We start from the raw sequence: 22541 nt of genomic DNA on the forward strand, positions 1-22541 counted from the left end.
TGCGTGAGTGATGTGTCACATCGGGAAATCCCAATTTCAAATGTTAAAATATACAACTACTTTGTTTTGAGTTCAGGTACAAAGTAAACTTATTTTCCTTTATCTGAAATAAATGTACATAATACTTCTATGAACAATAGTTTATAAAGCTGTTTAAAACATAACAAGAAAAAGCTTGCACCTAGGAACTTGGAGCACATGCACGGCCTTCCCCTGGTTAAAAACAACAGCCTGTGCCCTGAGGCTTGTCCCTCTTCTCTCTACCGTGTCTCCTTGTGGACCAGCCAGGGGTGGCCGCAGTCAGATTACCGCTTTGCCTTCTTCACCAGGGTTTCCTCCACCCTCTGCTGGCCTCTGGTGCGTGCCCCGGGAGGGCTGGCTTCTCTCTTGCGCTTGGTAGAAGGGGAGAGCTGTGACTTTGATCTGCAGTAAACAAAATTCAAGGCTGTGGTAAGACTTAAAAAGAGCTGCTTCAAATAATTTGGGAGTTCTTCAAAAATTGGAAGATTTTTGACCTTGAGAGCCAAGAAGAGAAAACCTGGCTAAAGTCTACACAGGACAAGGAGACTCTAGAAGAGTCTATGCTGACTGGTTATTTGCTGACAGCCTCACATCCTAACAGGGCACTGGTGGAGGAGTTTGGAAGCCTGTCCTCTGCTTCTGGCTCTGTCCTACTCTGGGTGTGGACCTTGGTCAAGACCACTTTCTTCTCTAGGCCCTAGTTCTTCTATCTATACAATAAAGAAATCAACGGCCAGTCCCATGTTGAAACAACTGGTGAGAACACAGCGGGATGGCAGCCTCCGTCTGAGCACACGCACAACCGTGTCTCACAGGACGTTACCACAGAGGACAGCTGGCAGTGTTAGAAAAGGCATGGGAACTTGAGAAGAGTTTCCTACCCAGTCTCCCTGCCAGCAGCCTAGCCCTGCTCTCCATTCTGCCATTAGACTGATTTGTCGGAAACTTCAGTTAATCATGTCAATATCACCGTCTTGTTTATCTCTTCTCTAGGATCTCTGATGATTTCAGCACAAAGTCATCCAGAACACAATACACAAAGTCCTTTACCATTTGCCCTCAACTGCTGCACCATTCTGGACTATAGTCCTGCCAAAGTAGCCCCATTCCCAAACACAAAGTGTTCTCTGACATGTTCATATTTTGGCATGTGATTTTTTTTGGAACAACGCCGCAGCTCCTATCTGGCAAACCTCATTTTGAAGCCCCAGTTCAAAAGCAATTCCTTCTGGGAAGCCTTCCTCATCACAGAGCAAGCTGCCCTTTGGAAACCTCACAGCACTTTCCGTTGTTAATTTATCCACTGGAGTTTTTCAAATTGCAGGCTAGAGCCATTATTTTAAAACAATGTATTAATAGAACACAATAGACCATTGATATCACTTCTATTCAGTTTGGCTCATGAAAATTTTGTTTCAGTGACAGCGACAATATTGCGGAATACATTCTTAACATGAGCTGCTTACTGTCAAAAAAGTTTGAAAGTCAGGTACATATACGTCCCTCCATTAGACAGGATGTTTCTCCAGGGCAGCTGCTGAGGTTATTCCTTTTCCTCTCTCCAGTGCCTAGTACAAAGCCCGACATGTGTGAGCGAGCAGTAAATGTTATATCAGTGAAGACACTTGGAAAATAAAACTGCAGGAGCTGGGACTCTACTGATGTGAAGACATGTTTTGCTTATTGTTCCTTTAACAGCAAAGTAAATAAGCTCAAATCGAGTCAAATATTGTTGTATATGATGTAGTTTCAGCATAATGTTATCTATGCATGTGTTGAGAACGGCTAAAAACCAGTGCTTGCCAATATCCCATTTCAAGCCATGACCAGGGAAAGCCATCAGCCACTAAGTGTGCAGCTATTTACCGAGGAGTGGGTGTGTGCCAGCACTGTGCTGGATGCCTTACCGCAGAGCACAGAAGCTTTGCGCAGGGGCTTCCGTCTAGCTGTGTGAGCTTGGCTAGGTCACCTGAAAGACCCTTTCTTTCCACTCAGAGGGTGGCCTATGACCAGCAGCACTGGCAGCACCTGGGAGCCTGTGAAAAATGCAGACCGCCAGGTCCTGCCCCAGACCTGCAGAGTCAGAGCCTGCATCTCAGCAAGAGCCTCTGTGATTGGCCTGCACATTCACGATTGAGAAATAATGAACCAGACCTTTCTAAGATTCTTCTCGTATATAAAATAAGGATAAATACTACATTTTACTTAATGAGGATTAATGGGAGAATCTATGTGAAAGGTGCCCGGCACTTCAGTTTGCTTTACTTTCTATAACATGGGGATAATAATGCATACATACAAGTATGCTATGAAGATCAAATGTGGTAAGAGACATCAAAACAGTTTTTATACAATGTCAAGTCTTTTATTTTTTGATGCTATAATGTACAGAAGGTAAGGCAAGTCCCTGACCTCAAGGAAGAAGCTTATGGACCAGAGAGGAAAACAAAACTAACACACTGAAAGCAATGGTATATGACACTGTCAACTGCACAGCCCCAACTGCAAGGGCAGCAGGAAGGAGGTGAGAATGAGCTGAACAGGCAGGGCAGCGTCCTGAAGGGGGTGTGTGTACAGGATGGAAGGACCTGGCTGACTGGGGGCTGGTGGTGAGGGCGCTCCTCAAGAAAGAGCCAGCACAAGCAGAGGCAAGGAGCAGGGGTCGGCACAACCTGTGGGAAGCAGGAAGATGAAGCAGGCCAGGCTGAAGGTGCAAGCCAGCTCGTGGCCATGCCTCAGGGGCTTTCCTGTCACCTCATCGCCTCTCCAGTGCTCTGGGCAAAACAGAAATGACCCTGGGCTGTTACCTGCTGGACGCTGCTGCACTGCTTTAACCAAGCATTCAGGTCTGTGACCACTCGGGGAGAAACAAGCCTTGTCTTTGTTTCTGGGGGGCATGAGTTGGCAGGTAAGGCTCACAAGTGTCAAGGATAAAGCCTGTACAGGAGGGCCGTGAGGTGGGGCAGACTGGTGAGGCCACCAAGACCCCTTTTGGCAGCCCTTCCTACTTACTCTGTTTGGAGTAGGTTTCATTTGGAAAACAGATGATTCCCAAAGACAGTTATTTGGCAAGACAAGAATCTTAAACTTAGAGAGAAAGCATCACTGCACCAAAACCAGTCTCGGGGGTTTAAAAGTGACTTGAACGTCAGCAGGGACTTACCTTCCTAATGGGGGAGATTTACTAACTTTTTCACTGGTAGATAATTTCTCTTTTGCTAATTTTTGGTGATTTCTAGGAGAAACTGTTTCTGGGCTGCCAAGTTTGGATGTTGCACGTGTAAATGGCTCACTATGATGCTTTCTGAAACAGATTATAGAAACACTGGACAGTGGCAGCACTGAACACTCCAGTCCCTGGGACTCCAGAAAGGACAAGGCTCCTCGCGGGCAAGTCAGAGAATGGGGACTAAAAGTAGGAAAATAGCTGGTTTTCTGGACCACTGTTGGTAAGCAGGTCTTCATGTCACCTGAGACTAACTCTGCTTATATGACTCCAGCTTTGCTTTCACTGTGTGGGACAGTATATTGTGATTTAGAGAAAGATAAATCTGTGATAAACAGAAAATATATTGGCTGATGATATAAGATCCCAAAGTGCTCACCAGAGTAGAATAAGGGGCCAAGATCGATGAAAGTACAATTGACAAAGCTGAATGTTAAGGCCCTGGAACCGGGTCCAAGCAGTCGCCTGCACAAGTATCAGGTGAGAGAAGAAATGCCCCATGAGGAAAAAGAACGTGCTGAGTTGGTGTGCAGCCCAGGCAGAGGGAGCCCAGTGAGCTGGATGCATGTTGAAGCACAGTCTAGAAAATAAGGTGGACAGGCCTTTTCTAGATTCATCAGCGCACACTTGGTGTAAACATTTGCTTCTTAAAGAGAATACAGATAAATTGAGGAGAACAAACAGGATGATGAGGGGGCTCAAAACAAGAGAAGACCTGGAAGCCGCCCTCCAGTGTTTAAGGGAAAGTTGTACAGGAGGCTCCAAAGGTAGAAGCTATGGGGAGGCCAGCATCCATTGAACACAAGAGAATGCCACGAGGAGGTGGCTTTCCTGCCCTGAGGTAACATGCAGAAGCAGAAATACCTTTTCAGAGGAGCTGCTGGCAGCATGATCGAGGTACTGATGGGTTTGCGGTATGGACCCACGGAGACCCCACGTGACCCTGAGAATCTGTGAGATTATAAAGATGCCAGAGCCCTGGAACCAATCAACCAATGCCAAGGAATCTAAAGTGAAAAGAATCCATTTGTAAATCACGAACTCCTAAAGTGCATTAAGGAGAAGCACTGATAATCCGGGTGATTATAGAACCGTAAATCAAATACGATTTATTTTTGAAGAATAAATTTTAAAGGGCAAATCTGTTAGCTACTTTTAGACACTCACTTGAAGATGCCTAGAAGGCCTGTGGAACTTTCTGAGTTGGGCTCGACTATACTGGATGATCTTTCCATGAGTGTAAAAGAGGGAGGGGTGTCTGTGCCCAAATGCACCCTCTCAATCAGCAGATATCTTAATTCTGTGATTCCTATTTATCTGAGCTGCCCCACCTAAAAAACAATCATGAGACACCTCACCTTCAGCCCTGTGAGCTCCTAAAGTCTTCTGGCTCTAAAATCTCATTCTTTGAGAAACTAAACCACATCATGATGGCTAATAATGTACAGGTTTAGAGGAATTAGAAATAGGCTCATTTTAAGTCTTTATGTAAACGTAACACATTATTACTATTATACTACAGTGGCAGATGTTAATAAGTGATACTCTTGAAATAAATATTCCTGAAATCTTGGATAATGAAATTATAGATGATGATACCAAGATTAACAGCTTGTGAATCACATTAAAAATGGAAAATATTCATGCTTCAGAAAAAGTTATAAAACTGTAAGGTGATGCAACACTTCTCAAAATGGGCTGTGGGGAAAGGAATACTGATTGATGTTAACAGGTATAATAACAGGGGCTGGGGGGCAAAGTATAACTGACAAAGTTAAACAGGTTTCTTTCCTTTAGGACCATGACAAGCCCTTAATATGGTAATGTACATTATGGCTTAAGAAGGAGAGAAAATTCAGAGGCATTCCCCAAACTCACTTGACCACGGTCCTCTTTTCTACAGAGGCTCTGGCTCTACTAGGGTTTGGGAGAACGTACTATGGGAAACATGAAATTGCCAGTTATGTAAGTGGAAAATGGTGGCCATCCTGGCGATTTCACGTGATGGACCTGTTACATAGCACTGCGAAGTGCATCTCACAACGGGTGTGGGCTCGTGATTTCTCTCTCTCACTGCAGCTAAGCACGCTGCACACAGAGACTGTGTTGTACATATCTGTGTTTCCACCCACGGTGCTTTGCACTGCATCTGAGACATCTACTCATCCTTGATAAATATTTATGAAGGAACTACATAGGTTCCACCAAACAGGTATCTAAAGCCTGGAAAAGATTCCAAAGTGATCCTCAAAAATGGTTTAAGAGGGAAAACAGCCTCTCCCAGAGGAACTGAAATGTCACAGGGCTGGGAGCATGTGCTCTCTGCTGAGGATAAAACGAAAGGAAAGAGCTCACACTGTGGCACAAGTGAGTCAAAGACAAGAGAATCCCATGAAACCCGCAGCTATTTTCTGATGGAGTAGCTGGTGAAGGTTCTGGAAGCTCTCCTTTGTCCCGTTACCTCTGAGCCTCTGATCTGGTGCTGGACCTTGTGGTGGCTCCTGTGGGCTCATCTTCTTCCTCTTCTTCCTCTTCCTCATCAGACTCCTGGTCTTTCTTGTCCTCAGTTGCTTCAGAAACTGACTTCTGGCGTTTTCTTTCTGGCTCTGAGGATTCTGTTCAGATAAAAGGGTAACACCTGGATTGTACAATTCCCAAAGACACTTCCAAAGGACAGAGTCACAGAGTTTAGAACAAAGGATATTAGGGCCTTGGAGGCAGAAGAAGTGGTTTTCCACTTCCTTTTTGTTTCAGCACTTGCAATTCACAACTGTTTAACTTAATCTCTGGGATAGTTTACTTAGGCAGTTCACAGCCAGCATTTGCAAAAAATTCACATGTACTCAGAAAAGCATCTGGGATGTACCATTTCTGACACAGGATTAGAGCCATTTCACACATATTTATGTAGTATTAATACTAGCTGCACCCCCTGGATTTTTCCTCATCCAAAGAAAAACTCTTAAAAAGGTGATTCTGAAATGGTAAGACTGTAATTAAGACTCTGCCAGGAACATACCAGCATCATCTGATAGAGTGAGCGAACGCTTGGGCTTTCTTCCTCTCCGACGCACATTTGCTACAGATTTTTCTTCACTGTCATCCTAGAAGCAATAAAATTAAAGTTGAGATGGTGGTCACTTCAGCATTTACTAAGTTTATTTCTAAAGGACATGTCTTGATAAGAAAGTTAACACTTACATTGCTTCCACTTCGTTCCTGTAGGTTAGGTGTTTCTTTATTGGACTCATCTTTAAGAAAAGGAAGATCTCTGCATTAATATTTTAATTAGTGTCAAATTAAATTTCAACAGTCTGGCTTGCTGTCTGTGAATGTACCAGTGCTAATTAAGGTATTCTTACACGATTTATCATTGTTTTTGTATCAGCCAAGCAAACGTTGAGGTGGAATACTTAAGCAAAAAAGCACGTCGGAATGAAAGTCAGGATACCAAAGTTTGCGTTTCAGATCCGTCATGAATAAGCTATGTGGTCTAGGCAAATTACTTAAATTCCCTCAGCCTCAGTTTTTTCACCTGTGAGATGAGGATTTGGGTTAGATTGCCTTCATGGTTTCTCTCTTTCAGCTCAAATGCTCTGAACCTGGAAAGGGAGGAGGAAGGGGACATCTAGGGAGCCCCCAAGAAACAGCAGGAACTGCAGGTCAGGATTCCAGACTTTACTCAAATTGTAATGGAGCTCTGTAAATAGTACAGCCCTCATTTGATAGGTAGGAAAATGAGGCTTGAGTAACTTAAGTAATTTGTTCAGAGTCACATAACTAGCAGGTGGGGGGGGGAGTTGGAATTCTTATATGACTCCATATACTTATATCATGGTATCTGGAAAAGTACATTTTATAAGCCTATTTTAGGTTGTGAATACCTATTCTTTATGTATTTGCTTTCTGTAGATGTTATCATTTTCTGAGAATGTATCTTGGTAAGAAAAATGAAGTTTAGTTCAATGCACTGTTTGAAGCTAAGATTATGAGGATGCTGATTAGACACTCATCAACCCAAAAGTGGACTTATTAGTGATGAAGACTGTGTAGCTGCCTTTTCTGCAAGTTCACTAAACTAACGTAGGTAGAAGAGTTAAAAACCAAGAAAAAGGCTCACAAAGAAGAATCCAGTCTTTAACTGGTCATCATTACCTAGATTCAGAAAACTACTGCCCAACGACAATACTAAAACATAATTGCATAGCTTACAATAGAGTCTTTAAAGGGCATTTGAGTTCTAAAGATTTCTTGTTGTATGGATATAAAATATTATAAAATTATGAATAAAAGATGGTTAAAAACAAAACATAAGCAAAACCTCCTTTTGTTAAAAAAATAAACAAACCTTAATTTTCAAAGAGGCAAGAAAAAGTAAAATATGATCATAAGATCCCACACATAGTTAAATGTGGAAAAAATTTTAAATTACACATTTGCTTTTACCTTGCTAATCAAAATATGTACTTTCCTGATATGACCATGCTATTTATTTGGTCCAAAATACTTGTCATATTCTTTTTTTTTTTTTTTGCCTGTGTCAGCACTTTCAAACCCATCAATGGCTATTTTTTGCTTTTATGTATCAAAAAATTTAAGCCATGAAATTAATATACATACATAGTAAAAATTCTGGAAAATGCAGGCAACAGTAAAAACATGAAATGTTCCTACTATCTCACCAGCCAGAGCTAATCATTATCAACATTTTGGAATATTTTTTCTCCTTGGAATGAGGACAAAAACACTTCATTGAAACAATTTTATCTCTTGCATCCTAGTTCTGGAAGCTGCACAGGCTGCTTTCAAAATTCTTCTTCTGAAAACAATAGCCTCTTGGGCTGAATTCCTGTCTTCCTGACAAGAGTTCCCAGTCCCAGGTTGATCTATTTCTCCCTAAAACATGTCCTCGAAAGTATGGTTTGGACACAGCAGTGCCTTCCCTCTTTTGCTCTGTGTTGCCCTCCCCCTCCTCTCTGAAGGCTTCCCAGACTAACAAAACTGAGAATGACTCAGATCACAGGAAAAGCCAATAGCTAGAGTCTCTCATGGCTACAAGGACAGCTGCTTTTACCAAGGAAGCCACCCACTTCATTGGAAAACAATGAAATTCTAAAACCTTCCCTGACAGCCAGGTCCCCCACCCCTTCCTTAGATCATACACAGAGCAATGCTTTTAGGTACATACCTGTTTGCATTACTTTCTGTTTGCTGCCAGGTGGAGATTGTTCTACCTAAATTTAAACAAAGAAAAAAACTGAAGTCAGCAGTTTGTTACCATCACATAGAAAGTCAATCAACAATGTAAAGAAGGTACAGGACCTCTGTTTATTATGTAGGCAGAATATCTGGAACCTACTTCCTACAGTTGACTAAACATACCAAGCAAATATGGATGCCTATGATTCTGAACACACAGGTCTTTCCACAAGGAGGATTAGGGCTGCCACAAGCCTCTTTCTCAGCCACTGTGCTGCTACGCTGGGGGGCGAGCAATGGAGGGACATGCATGGCCCGCTGTTAATATTCCCCAACCCAGCCCGGCAAACCATCTTATGTGTTGGTAAATTCATTCACACTCTTACATGTGGCTCTTTGGTTCTGTTGTCTTATAAGAATTCTAGTGAGGTAATTAATGCAGATATTGTTATACTACTTTATATCCAAGGAAATGGGAGTCTCGAGAGGGTCACATGACTGGCCCAGTATCACAGATCTGGGAGTAAGTGGCAGAGCTGAGGCTTGAATCCCATTTGCTTTTGTTACGTCAGTGGACATGTCTGTCCTCTTAATAATGCTATCATTGAAACTCATGCAATGACGTCTTGGTACAATGATTTTGTTGGGTATACACTTCAGGGTCAAAGATAAAGAATATTAAAAAATATAAAGTATTACTGTCAATTTTCCTGCATCAAAATTGGTGTACATTCTATTATAAAAGGGCCTCCATAAAAAGCAGTAAGATAGACACTTTGGAGGTTTCCATAAAGAAGCCATTATCTAAAAATCATATAAAACAGCTATTTTCTATATTTTAATCAAGGATGACAAGAAGATAAGTCCCTAGATAATTTATATAACTGAACTGACAGGTGAGGATAGAATCAGAGTGAATTACAATTAATATAATTATATTTATATGAAGCTATTAGTAATCATAATATGATCTGAATGGTTATTTGATGTTTTATTTAAGAAAATCTCTTAAAGCTTTTCAAATACTTTTTAGAAAAGATAGTTGAAAATGCTAATATTGCAGTACACTCTTTCCAGGTCAAGAGCAGATATTTGAAGAATTCTCATCTTTTGCAATTACTTACAGTGACAATGCCAGCATCTATTTTGCAGTCATCTTCTAAAAAATAAAAATCTCACTTAGAAAATCAGTTTGACAATTTCTTTTGTGTGAACTGAAAACACACCAAGTACCTACTTGTTTTTAAAGATGTTTCTACAGGGTGTTTACGAGGTCTTCCTCTTTTCCTTTTAATAATTACTGGCTGATCTTCCTAAGGGGGAAAGGAAAAAAAAGCAATAAAAAGTTTTATCCTCTATTATACAAATAGTTTGCTTTCTCAAAATGGGATTTAGAGTTCCCTCCTAAGAGGTCTCAAATCCCAGCTTTGTCTCTTAAAAAATACGTGACCTTAGGCTAGGTGCTTCATTTCTCTCAGTGCAGTCCCCTCACTTGATAAATAATGCTAACTGAGTATGAATTCACGGAGTCCTGAGGATTATGAGATAATGAGATAATGGAAGTAAGCGTTCAGTGTCAGCTTTTACTTCTGTAATAAATATGTATGTCCACTTAAATGTGGATTTGGTCCTAGTCACTTGTGACCAAATGGGATCCCTTATAAAAAATAAAGGAGGCCACTGAAAACAAACAGAACTATTAAAAAGCTGTATCAACAAACAATAAATGCTGGAGAGGGTGTGGAGAAAAGGGAACCCTCTTGCACTGTTGGTGGGAATGTAAATTCATACAGCCACTATGGAGAACAGTATGGAGGTTCCTTAAAAAACTAAAAACAGAACTACCATACGACCCAGCAATCCCACTACTGGGCATATACCCTGAGAAAACCATAATTCAAAAAGAGTCATGTACCACAATGTTCATTGCAGCACTATTTACAATGGTCAGGACATGGAAGCAACCTAAGTGTCCATCATTGGATGAACGGATAAAGAAGATGTGGCACATATACACAATGGAATACTACTCGGCCATAAAAATAAACGAATTTGAGTTATTTGTGGTGAGGTGGATGGACCTAGAGTCTGTCATACAGAGTGAAGTAAGTCAGAAAGAGAAAAACAAATACCATATGCAAACACATATATATGGAATCTAAAAAAAAAAAAAAAAAGGTTCTGATGACCCTAGGGGCAGGACAGGAATAAAGACGCAGAGGTAGAGAATGGACATGAGGACACGGGGAGGGGGAAGGGTAAGCTGGGACGAAGTGAGAGAGTGGCACGGACACATATACACTACCAAATATAAAATAGATAGCTAGTGGGAAGCAGCCGCATAGCACAGGGAGATCAGTTCGGTGCTTTGTGACCACCTAGAGGGGTGGGATAGCAAGGGTGGGAGGGAGGTGCAAGAGGGAGGGGATATATGTAAACATACAGCTGATTCACTTTATTATACAGCAGAAACTAACACAACATTGTAAAGCAATTATACTCCAATAAAAATGTTAAAAAAAGAAGTTGTATCAAGACTGGCAAACTTGGCAATGGTTATCTAGAAGATCTGGCTGGTGTACAAGTTGTTTCCCTTGATTTATGGGCCTCCGTCTCAGGTCACTGTGATTCTGTGTCCCACTGTGCTCTTTGCAAATCTGAAGGGGCCTGGAGTGAGCAGGGATGGAGGTCTGCCTCTCCTGCAGCCTCCCAGGAATCCCTGACCTCACCTTGTCAAACTGGGTCCCGTCTGGCACTTGCTGCAGGCCTTCCGCACATCCTGCTGCTGCTGCTGCTCCCATTTCGTTCTGCTGGACTCCAGGGCTCAGCAGCTCCCTGTTCTCTGACCTGAGCTGGTGCCTGGCTTGGCCGTGCTAAGCCTCTGGGTCAGGAAGTGACATGGACACTGAGGTACAGATCTGGGCTGATCCCATGTGGCTGACAGAAGTAGGTCTCATACAAATGTTTGGATAAAATTAAGATATAGGGAACAAAATGAATCAAAATGACACTGATAAAGTGCACTGCATGAAATGCTGTCCTAGTGCACTAAAAAAAAAAAGAGCTACTTCAAAAGCATTTAAGAAGAACTTTGGATAAGAGCACTGAATGTATTTTATTTGTTTGTAGTACTTAAATAAATCTGAACAAATAAATATAAAAAACATTTCTCACCTCCTGAGATTTTATGTTGTCATCATCATTCTGCTCTGTCTTTTCGCCAGCAGCTTCACTGCTGCTGTATTCATCTGCAGAAAGAGCAGAGCTCGTTCACTGCTGGGGACTACACTCAGCCTCAGCGCCAGGACACCTACCAAGGTGACCTATGTCGTCCCCGTCACACATGCATACAGACTCCATTCTCAGGTGGACACACCAAAGTTAATAAGCCAGAGTCTGGTTAACCGATAAGAAGCACACTTTGGGTAAAACAGGAGCCAGATTAAAAATGATTCCCAAGCGCTACTGATACTCAGCACGACGTACTGTGTTATAACGGGAAGGCAGATCAGCAAACTGCGGTTTCAGTTGGCGAAGCCTGGTGAGAGATATGCTGACTGCTTTGAAGGATTAGTCTCCTCTTAAAACAAGTTATCTAAGTAGATGTATTACTCACCTTTTTCTTCCATGGCCCTTGAAGCAGTGTTGTTTGTCTTAGAACTTGTTTTAGGTAACTCTTCCAAATCTCCAGAGTTCTCTTCCTATGGAGAAGTTGAACAAGACAAGAAGCTTCTTTTTCTTACTTATTTCAACAATAATTTCCTAGCAGTCTTTTAGATATTTGTGGGAAATTTTTTAAAAAGTAACAATCTTGCTGCTTGGGAGACTACACAAAAAGATACAAAATCTGAAGGCAGAAAAGCATGAGATAAGGCTATAAAGCAACAAGGCCATTTTTTTTCCCCTGCAAAATGGAAATTGCTCTTCTCCCTCACCCTGCACTTTTCAAGAGAAACTCCAAAGAAAGAGCTGAAAGGAATTTACAACAGATTTTTTTCTTCTTCTTTGTTGGTGGAGGGGAGGGACTGGGGGAAAGGAATAAAGCAGAAGATGCCAAAGAGAACTTCTGGGTATCCAGCTGGGCTGATTTAGAGCAATGGTCTCTCAATGGTTAAATTATTTGCCCTTAGTTGCAAAGAAGTTTTGAGCATAAAATACCAAATTGTTTATACTATGATACTAATATAATGTGTAAATAAAAATATACAAGTTAAATTTAAAATCAGAGTACTGTTTTATATTGAGAATATTACCTGTATATGTGATTCTTAAATGAAAATAATTAAGTCAGAGTATATTTAAATTTAACATTAAAAACCTTCCACAAAGTTGAAGGGAAAATAAAAGGATACCCTTTAATCTGCTTCTTTCCAAATTCAGGAGCACTGTCTCAAGATTTTTGTTCTGGATAGGGCAGGGGGAGTGATGGGCTTTTTAAAACCCAGTATCTTTCCTTGGCCACAACCAACTGAAATTCATGACAATATGTGACTTTACCTCTTCGGTTGTTAAAATTCTTTTAGTACTTTTTATTTAGTTTATCAGTTATTGGGAGGAAAAGAGACTATAAACTGGTTTTAGTGAGCCGAAGTCAGCTGCATATATTTATAAGGTGACAAATACTTTTGGAACAAGTTGGAAAAACAATAGATTAGGGAAAGCGAGAGAACGAGAAGATGGAGGTGGACTGGAATAGACACTGAGAAGTACTGAGTCTTGGAAATGGGAGAACACCCAAGAAGAGGTTATCTACCAGGAAATGGAAAAATCTGGGCCTAGAACAAAAGACAGGGTAAGAGCAGAAATGAAAATTTGTGAGCTGCTTCCCTGAGTCACAAGGTGAAAATAAGATCATAGGAAAAAAGAGGCAATGAGGGAGGGCCCATCCTTGGACTACCTATATTTTAGGGGCTGGAGTTATGGTAAAGAGAAAGCCAAATATTAAAATTTTTAAACAGTATGTATCACTGTATTTCACTGTTCTCATGTAAGTATATCTGTAATAAAGCATATTACACTTGGGAAGAAAGGACCTAGAAACCTAAGGAAGTCAATAATATGAACAAAATCCTAAGCAATGATTACATCTAAACTGTGATATTAATACAATCTTACAGTTTAAGATTATAAAGTGCAACATTTGTTTGTTTCCTTTGAGAGAGCCTAAAAAATATACACCTTTTATTGTTAGAGATACATAAAGTAAAAGGGATATTAGAACTATGTATATAATATATACACACACACACATATATATAATACAAAATAAGTATACACAGTGATGTAATTAGGTTACCCCTAAAACTTGAAATTAATATGTGGAAAAAGTACCTTTGTATCTTGTGGCTCAGTTTCAGAACATTGCCTCTGTCCTGTTTCTATTTTGGAATCCAGGACATCTGGATTATCATCTGTAAATCAGTTTGCACAGAATCACGAAGGAATAAAAGCCAAATGAAAAATGAAATGCATAGTTCTATTTTAAAAAATGACAGTTTGAGACTTCTTTCTTAGGCATTTATGATGTCATGAGCACTGAACACTGGCCTTGGCCCTAGCAAAACCAAAAAAATAAAATAAAAAAATCTACAAATGCTCAAATGGCACCAACAAAGCAGGAGGTTCTGTGGCGAAGGCTTAGGACATAGCATATTCAGAGATTCTTTTATTCTTGGCTGAGCTGTGTGGCTGTGGTTCCCCAACCAGGGATTGAACCCAGGCTATGGCAGTGAAAGTGCCAAGTCCTAACCACTGGACCTCCAGGGAATCTCCGTCCACAGACACTTTTAACTTTCTGAACAGGTTAGCACCTAAGAGGTATGGCTTAGCAATTAAGACCATGCTCTTGGGAATCAGATTTACTTGATGGCACCTGGCTGGGGCCCAGGCCCAGGGTACAGAGGAAGCCTGGGTTTTTGTGATTTCCAGGGGTTGGGTCTTCTGTAGGGAATAATCTAGTTTCTAGATCAAGTCCAGAAAAGACGCTGGAGGTGTCAAGCTGGTCTGGAAACACACTAGAGTTAAGAGTTGTAAACAATTACTACCCTCAAGAATTTTCTGTGTTACCGGCCCATTATTTTGGATGTGAAAATAATATGATTTTCAAAGATGTCTAAAACAGGAACATATATATTCTAGATACCCAGTTCATCTTCTGAAGAGAGGTACTGCTTCTTTCTTTTTCTTTTAGGCATGTGCCTTTCTTCCTCTTCAACCTAGAATTAAGAGTGACTATATTAAAGATAGTAGAATTTGGATCCAAATCTACTTAAAGAGGGGCACATTGTATTAGTTTCTAGCCCTTGGAATAAATTTTAAAAAAATCTAGACTAATGCTTCTGGCATCTAGATTTGGATTAGACTCATTTTGTAAGCTTGAGAGTTTTTTTTTTAAGATTTTAATATAAATCCATACAAAATATCCATATCTATTTCTGGTTACATACTGTATTTCAACAATTCTAAAATACATTAAAAAAATTCTCATTTTACCATCTCTGAAGTCAAACTATGTCTTACAATTGATGGCATGTCATAAATTAACTGGCAACATTTTTCTCCCCTCTTGGTGGCCTATTAAAGGGCTGATGAATGGCAGTATATGAAAAAACATCCTTGACTGTATCATAGGGACATGTCCAAATAATCCTGGGACCTGTCAAATTACCTAAACCTTACAAGAACATAAAGAAGTAACAGTGATATGGAGAACTCTTAATACACACATTTAATTTCTTATATACACAAAGAGGTAAAAGCCTTTGTGCACAGGAAAAAGCACTATGCATAAAACATGAAATACTTGAGTTTCTTATGAAAACCCACCTCTTTAGGATTTGTTTCAACACTATGACTTCTTATGGCTTCTGTGTTGTCTTTTCCACTATTGGATATCTCTGAGTAATAAATACAAAAGAAAAAAGAAAAAACAAAACCCCACCTTAAGTATTCACTCCAATACTTATTTTAGGGGTGTGTGTGGAAGGGGGAAGGAAAAGAAGAAAGAATACTTTATAAATGACTGTGGTGGGATCCTCACAAAAACTATGTCAGGTAAGTTCCATGATTTCCATTTCTAGACTTGGGTAAATGGAGTTGAAGGAGGGAAGAGAATCACTGGAATTTACATGGCAAATTTCAAAGCCATTTCTCCCCCCCAGCTCCTGTAGCAGCACAGTATAAACAAGTGTCCAAGGAAAACAACAGATCATGCATGGTAGCTCTCTTTGTAATTGGGACAAGTTGCAAAAAACCTCAATGTCCACTAACAAAAGAAGCAAAATAGTAACTGTGGTATATTCACACCATGGAATACTAAAGAGCAACTGAAGTGAAGTAACTAGAGTTATACATGTCAACATGACAAAAAAGAGATTGGGATTGGGGAGGGGGGTGTATAATATGGATTCATCTATATCTGTAACATTTTTTTAAAAAGTTATAAAGCAAATATACTGCATTTTAAGATATGACAAAACTAGGTGATGGGTACATGGGTGTTTATAATTATTGCTGCTTTACTTTGGTTTGAAATATGGTATAACATGTTATAAAAATAACTGTATAGGGGGATTAAGACCTCTTTCCCCATTCTTGGAATAGGGAATCAACAACATCAGTAGGAATCAACAAAATTCTACATTTTGTTTTGAGAAGAGAATTATCCCTCTGGGGTCGGCAGTCTCTGCAGGTTGCGTGCAATGAGGCCTGACTCCTGGGCGATGAGCCTCATAAATGTGATGTCCCTGATCTACTATCAAATTGAGACTGCTTGTCAGAAATCAACAGTTAAGTACTTAGCACAGAGCCTCTCCTATGATACAAACCACTGGGGTCTATACGTTTTGTATCCACATTGGATAAATCTACTGTGAGGTTTCTGGCAAAGTTCTAGTAGCTATTTAAGGCAAGGCACCACTTACAAGCCATGTGGCCTTGAATGAGACACTGGACCACTCCATGCCTCAGTTTCCTCAACTACAGATGTGATGCTGCTAACACTCATTGCAATGGATCATATAAATTAGATGAGTGAAAATTTGAAAACTAATTGTAATTAGCACAGGGCATGTCACACAGAAGGCACTCAACAAATGATAATTATAATATTTAAATTACTACTATGAAATTCACTAACTTACCTTCTTTGCTTTGAGATTTGCTATGAATTTCATTTGTTTTTGAGCCTGAATTTTCGACCTAAACATGCAATAGAAAAAGTTACTTATGGATAATCTCACACAAATCTTGAATATTTAGAAAATAATCTGGCCGTTTGTGGGAACGCTTAAAGGAACTGGAGTACGTGTTTTTTTTTTTTTTTTTTTTTTAATTTCACCCACAAGCATAGGGCATTTTCCTTTTGAAGAAGTTTCAGTTTAACAAATTAGCATCCCACTGTGTTTATTCTCCTTGTCTTTAAAATGGTTATGGCAAAAGAGTAAGAAATGAGAGAAAAAATTTCCGAATTCTATGAATTCTCTTCCTATCCAACAATCCCTGAAGATTTTCTTTACTAAAAAATGTTGAGGGATTCTGTCATTCTGTCATAAGGTTTCCCTCTGGCAAATCTTGTCAACTGTACTTTTTTTTTTTTTTTTTTACACAGAGAGGAAGTCTTAGAATATCCTACAACATTCTAAATCCTAGCTACAGAATTTCACATTTGGAAAGGACAGTTGTGCTTAAATGGGAAAAAGCCAGCTGAGGGATTCGGGGAAACAAGGTAGGATGCTGGGGAGCTCTGGAGGTTTCAGCCACATTTAGAATCCTTTTAACTCCTGGAGGGTAAACCTGAAGAGAACCAAGTGGGGCTTTTCTCTTCCTTTTATTCAGTAGACTGTGTGTGAGCTTCTAGATACAGACTGGGATGTCTCAACAGGGTGAGGTAAGCCCTCTGATGCCACAGTTGTCTGGTAGGAAGCAAAGCTCTTCTAAGTCCTCTAGGGGCACTGGAAAGAATGTAGCTGTCTGTGATTTGCAAGCGTTTTACAAAATGTTCACTTCTCTATGCACTCAGAAAGAAAAAAACAAACAAACCCAATTCTTTCAAGCACAAAAGGGATTATGAGAGCCACAGCTGGGAAAAAATATGTATATATAGCAATTATAGTTTAGTATCTTCACAAACGGTTTCTAAAGACATAAAATGAACTTTAGTTCTTAAAATAAAGTCGGTTTTGTCTACAGCACCAGGATAATTTAAGACATCACAGTTCAATCTGCAATCCCATTATAGTAATAAAAAAATAGAAAGCTCCTAGCTCTTTGAAGGATTTCATTAGGATTACCAGGGGAGTTCCCTAGTCTGAGGGATCTGGGCCGCCTTCTATTTTCTTAGTGCTGTTTCATGACATTGGCCTAAACAGCCACTAGAACATAGTGCAGCTGAATTGAGTGACTCCTTTTTTCTGAGAAAAACAACTAAATTTCCTGACATCAGTGGATATAGTTGAACATGGAACTAAAGGTGTCAGTAGGTTGAACTTGAATGGAGAGCACGTCCTGTCTCCTAAAGAAATGCACAGCCAGCCCTTCCCCTAAATGTAATCACTCTCAAAACTCCAAATCAAAGCAACCCCAACTGATAACAACAAAACTCTAACCATTACAGTGACTTACATTTAGTGATTCAATCACCAACAAAGGCTCCCTCTGTAGTTCAGCTGTTCAAAAATAATGAGAAATAAGGAAACTGAATGTTGTTTCTGAACCAAAGAGAAACACATTTAGAGCTTTTTAGTTAAGTCGGAATATGTTGCTAAGTGGCCTACCTGCTTTTGTGAAATATAAAATTCTGACCAATTATATTCTACAATCCGTGTTCTGTCGTACTATCAGAAAAACAATGTTGCCTGCATTTTTACAGTAATGGCAGTGATCCATTAAATCACTATAGTGATGTAGCCATGTCGGTGATCTGAAGCTTAGAAGGACGGTGGAAGGAAGGCCTTTGCTGTAACTGTTAAGCGACAGTGTAACACTGGTTCATTTAAAAATAATGCCATCAAATGAAAAGTTAGATCCTATCCCTTCAAACAGCAATGGTCTATTTATATTCTTTGGAACTTGAAGTACAAGGTCTACTGTTTCTACTCAACAATGACAGAACACACATTTTTCTTTTAAAAACTTCCTTTTACGTAAGTAGATCTCTTATTGAACTGTACCTAAACACAGTAAAGTAACCTGAAATATAACTGTGGGAACAAAGGACTTCAGAATCCAAAAATGTTACCTTCTTGACAATTAACAAATGGGATATTAATTATTTGTATTATAACACATACATACAAATTTTAATTAATGCATCTGTCTAAGTTTTGGATAGATTAGTCATCGTTAGGGTTTTAACATGTGAGCATGAATGGCTTACCAGGTCTTGGGGTGGTCTTCCAGTACTGCCTGGTACCTTTGCTTATAAGGCTTCTGAGGTCACATACTTTGAAGGCTGCCCTTTCATATGGTTGTGCCTTGGAAGGTCCCCACCCTGACTGCCCCAGATATTTCCGGGTGAGGATTTATATACACTGCCTTTCTCTTTGCCTTGTCCACCGAATATACACCTACTCATCCTTCAATAGTTGCCTCCAAGTTAGGGTATCAAGTGCTTGAAATGAAAATGCAAAATTTACATATTCTTTGACCTCTCAACTCACTCTTATGAAAACACTTGGGGAAATGCATGGTTACATGCATATGGAAGCTCACTGCAGCTAGTAAAAACTACAAAAACTGGAGACCGCTAAAATATCTAATAACAAATGGGAAAATGCGTTACAGACCACTATTAAAACAAATGAAGGGCTTCCCTGGTGGCGCAGTGGTTGAGAGTCCGCCTGCCGATGCAGGGGACACAGGTTCGTGCCCCGGTCTGGGAAGATCCCACATGCCGCGGAGCGGCTGGGCCCGTGAGCCATGGCCGCTGAGCCTGCGCATCCAGAGCCTGTGCTCTGCAATGGGAGAGGCCACAACAGTGAGAGGCCCGTGTACCGCCAAAAAAAAAAACAAAAACAAATGAAGTTGATCTGTATACAATGACAATGAAGGCTGCCCACAATATACGGCTGAGATAAAAAAAAATTATAGAACAATATAATTCAGGTACCTAAACTGAATCAGAATAAGTCTCAGGATTTCAGCCATGAATGACAGCACAAAGATATCTTCCTAAAGACCAAGAATGAGAAAGTGATTACTTCTGCTGGGGGCTAAAGGAGAAGATAAGAAATTGGGCCTTTGCAAGCTGTGTCTTTGCTCCTGGATCATGCTTTACCTGAACTTTTCAGTTTTTTGAATGCTATGGACTGGAAGTTTCTGTCCCCCTTACATGGAATATATTGCCACCTACCCCATATACTGAAATCCTAACCCCCAATGTGACGGTATTGGAGTTAGGGCATTTGGGAGGTAATCAGATTTAGATGAAGTCATTTGTAAAGTGTAAAGTGGTCCTGAGACCAAAGTGTTTGAGAGCCGCTGTCCTAATCCTGTCTGACACTGAGGCTCTCCCCTAAAAAATACTTAGTGGACACCGAATACTACTGCACAGAGAGACTGAGAAGAGGCTATGCAAGCGGGGAGTAGCTTCAGTAACTGGGCAACTTCCAGAGCCCAGGAGCCATGAGTGTGAGGTTAAAAGAAGTGCGAACAGGGGCCGGAGACTAGACTTTTGGAAGTGAACTGTGATAGCACCTGAAAGGATAGGGAGGGCCCCATTGACACATTTGTGAGCTTGAGCAAGGGTTTGCTCCAAAGCAACTTGTTTGGCCACAATTATTTGGAGACATTGGATTTAAACAATTACCTTACATAATATTGATTTACATAATATTGATACTTCATGAGAAAAAGTATAAGTTAAAAATGAAACAGTAAAAAGTTCCCTTTAACCTATGTTAAAAAGTGAGAGGTAAATCCATAAAGTGTGTCGATGTTTTATTACAAGTTAACTACTAATTTTATGTGGCAATAAAAGATAAAACTACATGCAAGGAAAAAGTAATGTGAACAACCACTAAAAGGAATTTACCGATTCCACTCAGCTTTCTCCCACTTGGACTTTCTGGTGGTGCTGGAATTTCATGATTTTTCTCTTCCTCTGATGGCACAAATACCTAAAAAGTCCAAAGCACCATAACAAATAAGTTAAATGAGGTTTTTGAAATAAGAAGGTAAGTTTAATTCACCTCAAGTGAATTAAACAAAACACCCAGCATCCTGTGACAATATAAAAGTCTACTTTCAAGTTTGTGAAATTTAAAAATGAATATTGTCAACCTTCAGAAACAATAAAATAAAATAAAATAAAATATGATAAAACTAATTTCATCCATCAATGGCTCTCCTATTGCTTTAAAGTAAAAGAGTACACCACACAAGGCCTTTCCTGATCTGCCCCACTTCCTCAAGAGGCTCAAGTCTCACCACAGCTCACCCTGAACCACTGCAGTGCCCGCTGTGATAAAAAAACAAAAACAAAAAACACCCCCAAAACTAGATTTTATTCTAAGTATGATGGGAAGCCACTGGAAATTTCAAGCAGAGCAATGACATGACCTAATTTATGTTTTTCAAGATAGCTCTCAGGGCTGTGTGAAGACTAGAAGAGGGACCGGAGAGGAAGAAAGTCCAATGGGGACACTACTGAAGTAGTGGCTTAGATTACGTGGCAGCTGTAGAAATAGTAATAGATGGATTCAAGTTATATTTTGGAAATGGACTGAATGTGGGGTGACTGAGGGTGACTGGGGTTTCTGGTTTGAGTGGATGGAATTAATGATGGCACTATTAACTAAGGTATTGAGGTTCTTAGCTTTTCCCCATAGGATGTGACAATAACAAAACTTAAATGTCTTAAGTACAATGAGAAGCTATACTCTGCTTGTATAGGTATATAGAATACAGGAACTATATTCTGCTCAAGTGTACATATGTTTATATATGGTGAAAAGGTACTTACACCACTGACAGTTCAGCATAACTGAATTACCAGCCATACCTCAGTTTTCAAGTTGGCTTTCAGTCCCATTCCTCCCAAATCATTCAATGGAGACTCTTCAGTGCCTAATGAAATTCAAAGCAGTAAATCAATTTAAGAATTTTCTTGCAAAATACATCCTGAATCAAAAGGTAACAGAATGTTGTTATCTAGTATGCCATGCCCTCTTCCTCTGCTATCAATAGAAAACAGTAAAAAGGAATATATACGAAAATTCTCAGATGAAAGGCAAGGGGTCATTTACTCATTTTTGGTGGAGGGGATGTGTGAAAATGTATTTTTTGCTGTTAAGATGGCTGCCCACAAAGAATGATACAATATTATTTGTGAGGACGTCTTATTTCTGAGAATTTTTCTATAGTGATCTACATCAAGTTTGTCCCTAAAAGAAAATATTCTAGGCCACTGTGGTATATTCCCAATAAAGAAGGTGATATGTGAATAGACTCACTGTACTTGCTTCATGCTGACACAGCAAAGTTGAACATAAAGTTAAAAACTGTGAAGTGGATAAAAAGAGAACAGAATTTTCTCTGCTAGAGACTCAAACCTATCCCTGTCTTGGTCGTTTCTTTCCTTCTCTCTTCTGTCCTGTGACTTCCAGTTTCTCTCACCTGCCCACATGTAAGCCTCCAAAGAAAACCCTTCCTTTCTCCAAGAGGCTACAAGCTTGCCTTTGCTAAAAGCCCTCCTATTTCTGTTCTTTCAGGGGGAAGAAAAGGGGGGAGGCAGGAGGAATAATAGACTGTAGCAATGGTTGAGTCATAAAAAAACTTCCAGAGTGTTCAATTTACCCTAAGCTAAAATCAATGGAAAATTTTAAAGTCACTTATTTCAACCCTTGGGACATTTCTTAATGTCTCCTATCTAAGTCTCTATAATGAACAGGACTAAACCTACTGGCCTCAGCCTCTAGAGGCTGCATTTAGATGGTATCTAAGGTCTATTCCAGTTGAGAAGTCTAGGATGCTACAATTTATACAATCAGAGTAGAAAGGAAGACAACATCCCTGATCCCTTCAAGTCCAGCCCATGTGCCCCCTCTGAGTTCTCACAGCATTCTGTGGTTAACCCTATTCTAAGCACCTGTCATGC

At 39.9% G+C, this 22541-nt stretch overlaps 1 protein-coding gene across 2 annotated transcripts in view; it reads right to left on the reverse strand.

The window, feature by feature from the left end:
• Positions 1-305: 305 nt before the first annotated feature.
• The window catches only part of BOD1L1 (biorientation of chromosomes in cell division 1 like 1), a gene marked incomplete at both ends in the record, with an annotated part of 54476 nt that continues 32240 nt past the window's right edge, over positions 306-22541 (reverse strand). The window contains 16 exons of one of the 2 annotated variants that reach the window (XM_079707399.1): positions 306-423; positions 5709-5862; positions 6267-6351; positions 6449-6498; positions 8436-8481; positions 9571-9605; positions 9684-9759; positions 11624-11694; positions 12063-12147; positions 13778-13857; positions 14589-14661; positions 15272-15342; positions 16588-16645; positions 18068-18111; positions 20478-20562; positions 21447-21511. In XM_079707399.1, coding sequence (XP_079563525.1) covers positions 306-423; positions 5709-5862; positions 6267-6351; positions 6449-6498; positions 8436-8481; positions 9571-9605; positions 9684-9759; positions 11624-11694; positions 12063-12147; positions 13778-13857; positions 14589-14661; positions 15272-15342; positions 16588-16645; positions 18068-18111; positions 20478-20562; positions 21447-21511 — 1196 coding nt within the window. Of the gene's footprint in view, positions 424-5708; positions 5863-6266; positions 6352-6448; positions 6499-8435; positions 8482-9570; positions 9606-9683; positions 9760-11620; positions 11695-12062; positions 12148-13777; positions 13858-14588; positions 14662-15271; positions 15343-16587; positions 16646-18067; positions 18112-20477; positions 20563-21446; positions 21512-22541 lie in introns of both variants that reach the window. The other variant, XM_079707398.1, reaches the window with a different exon arrangement.

This window comes from Hyperoodon ampullatus (assembly GCF_949752795.1).
Source record: "Hyperoodon ampullatus genome assembly, chromosome: 1".
Lineage (NCBI taxonomy): Eukaryota > Metazoa > Chordata > Mammalia > Artiodactyla > Ziphiidae > Hyperoodon > Hyperoodon ampullatus.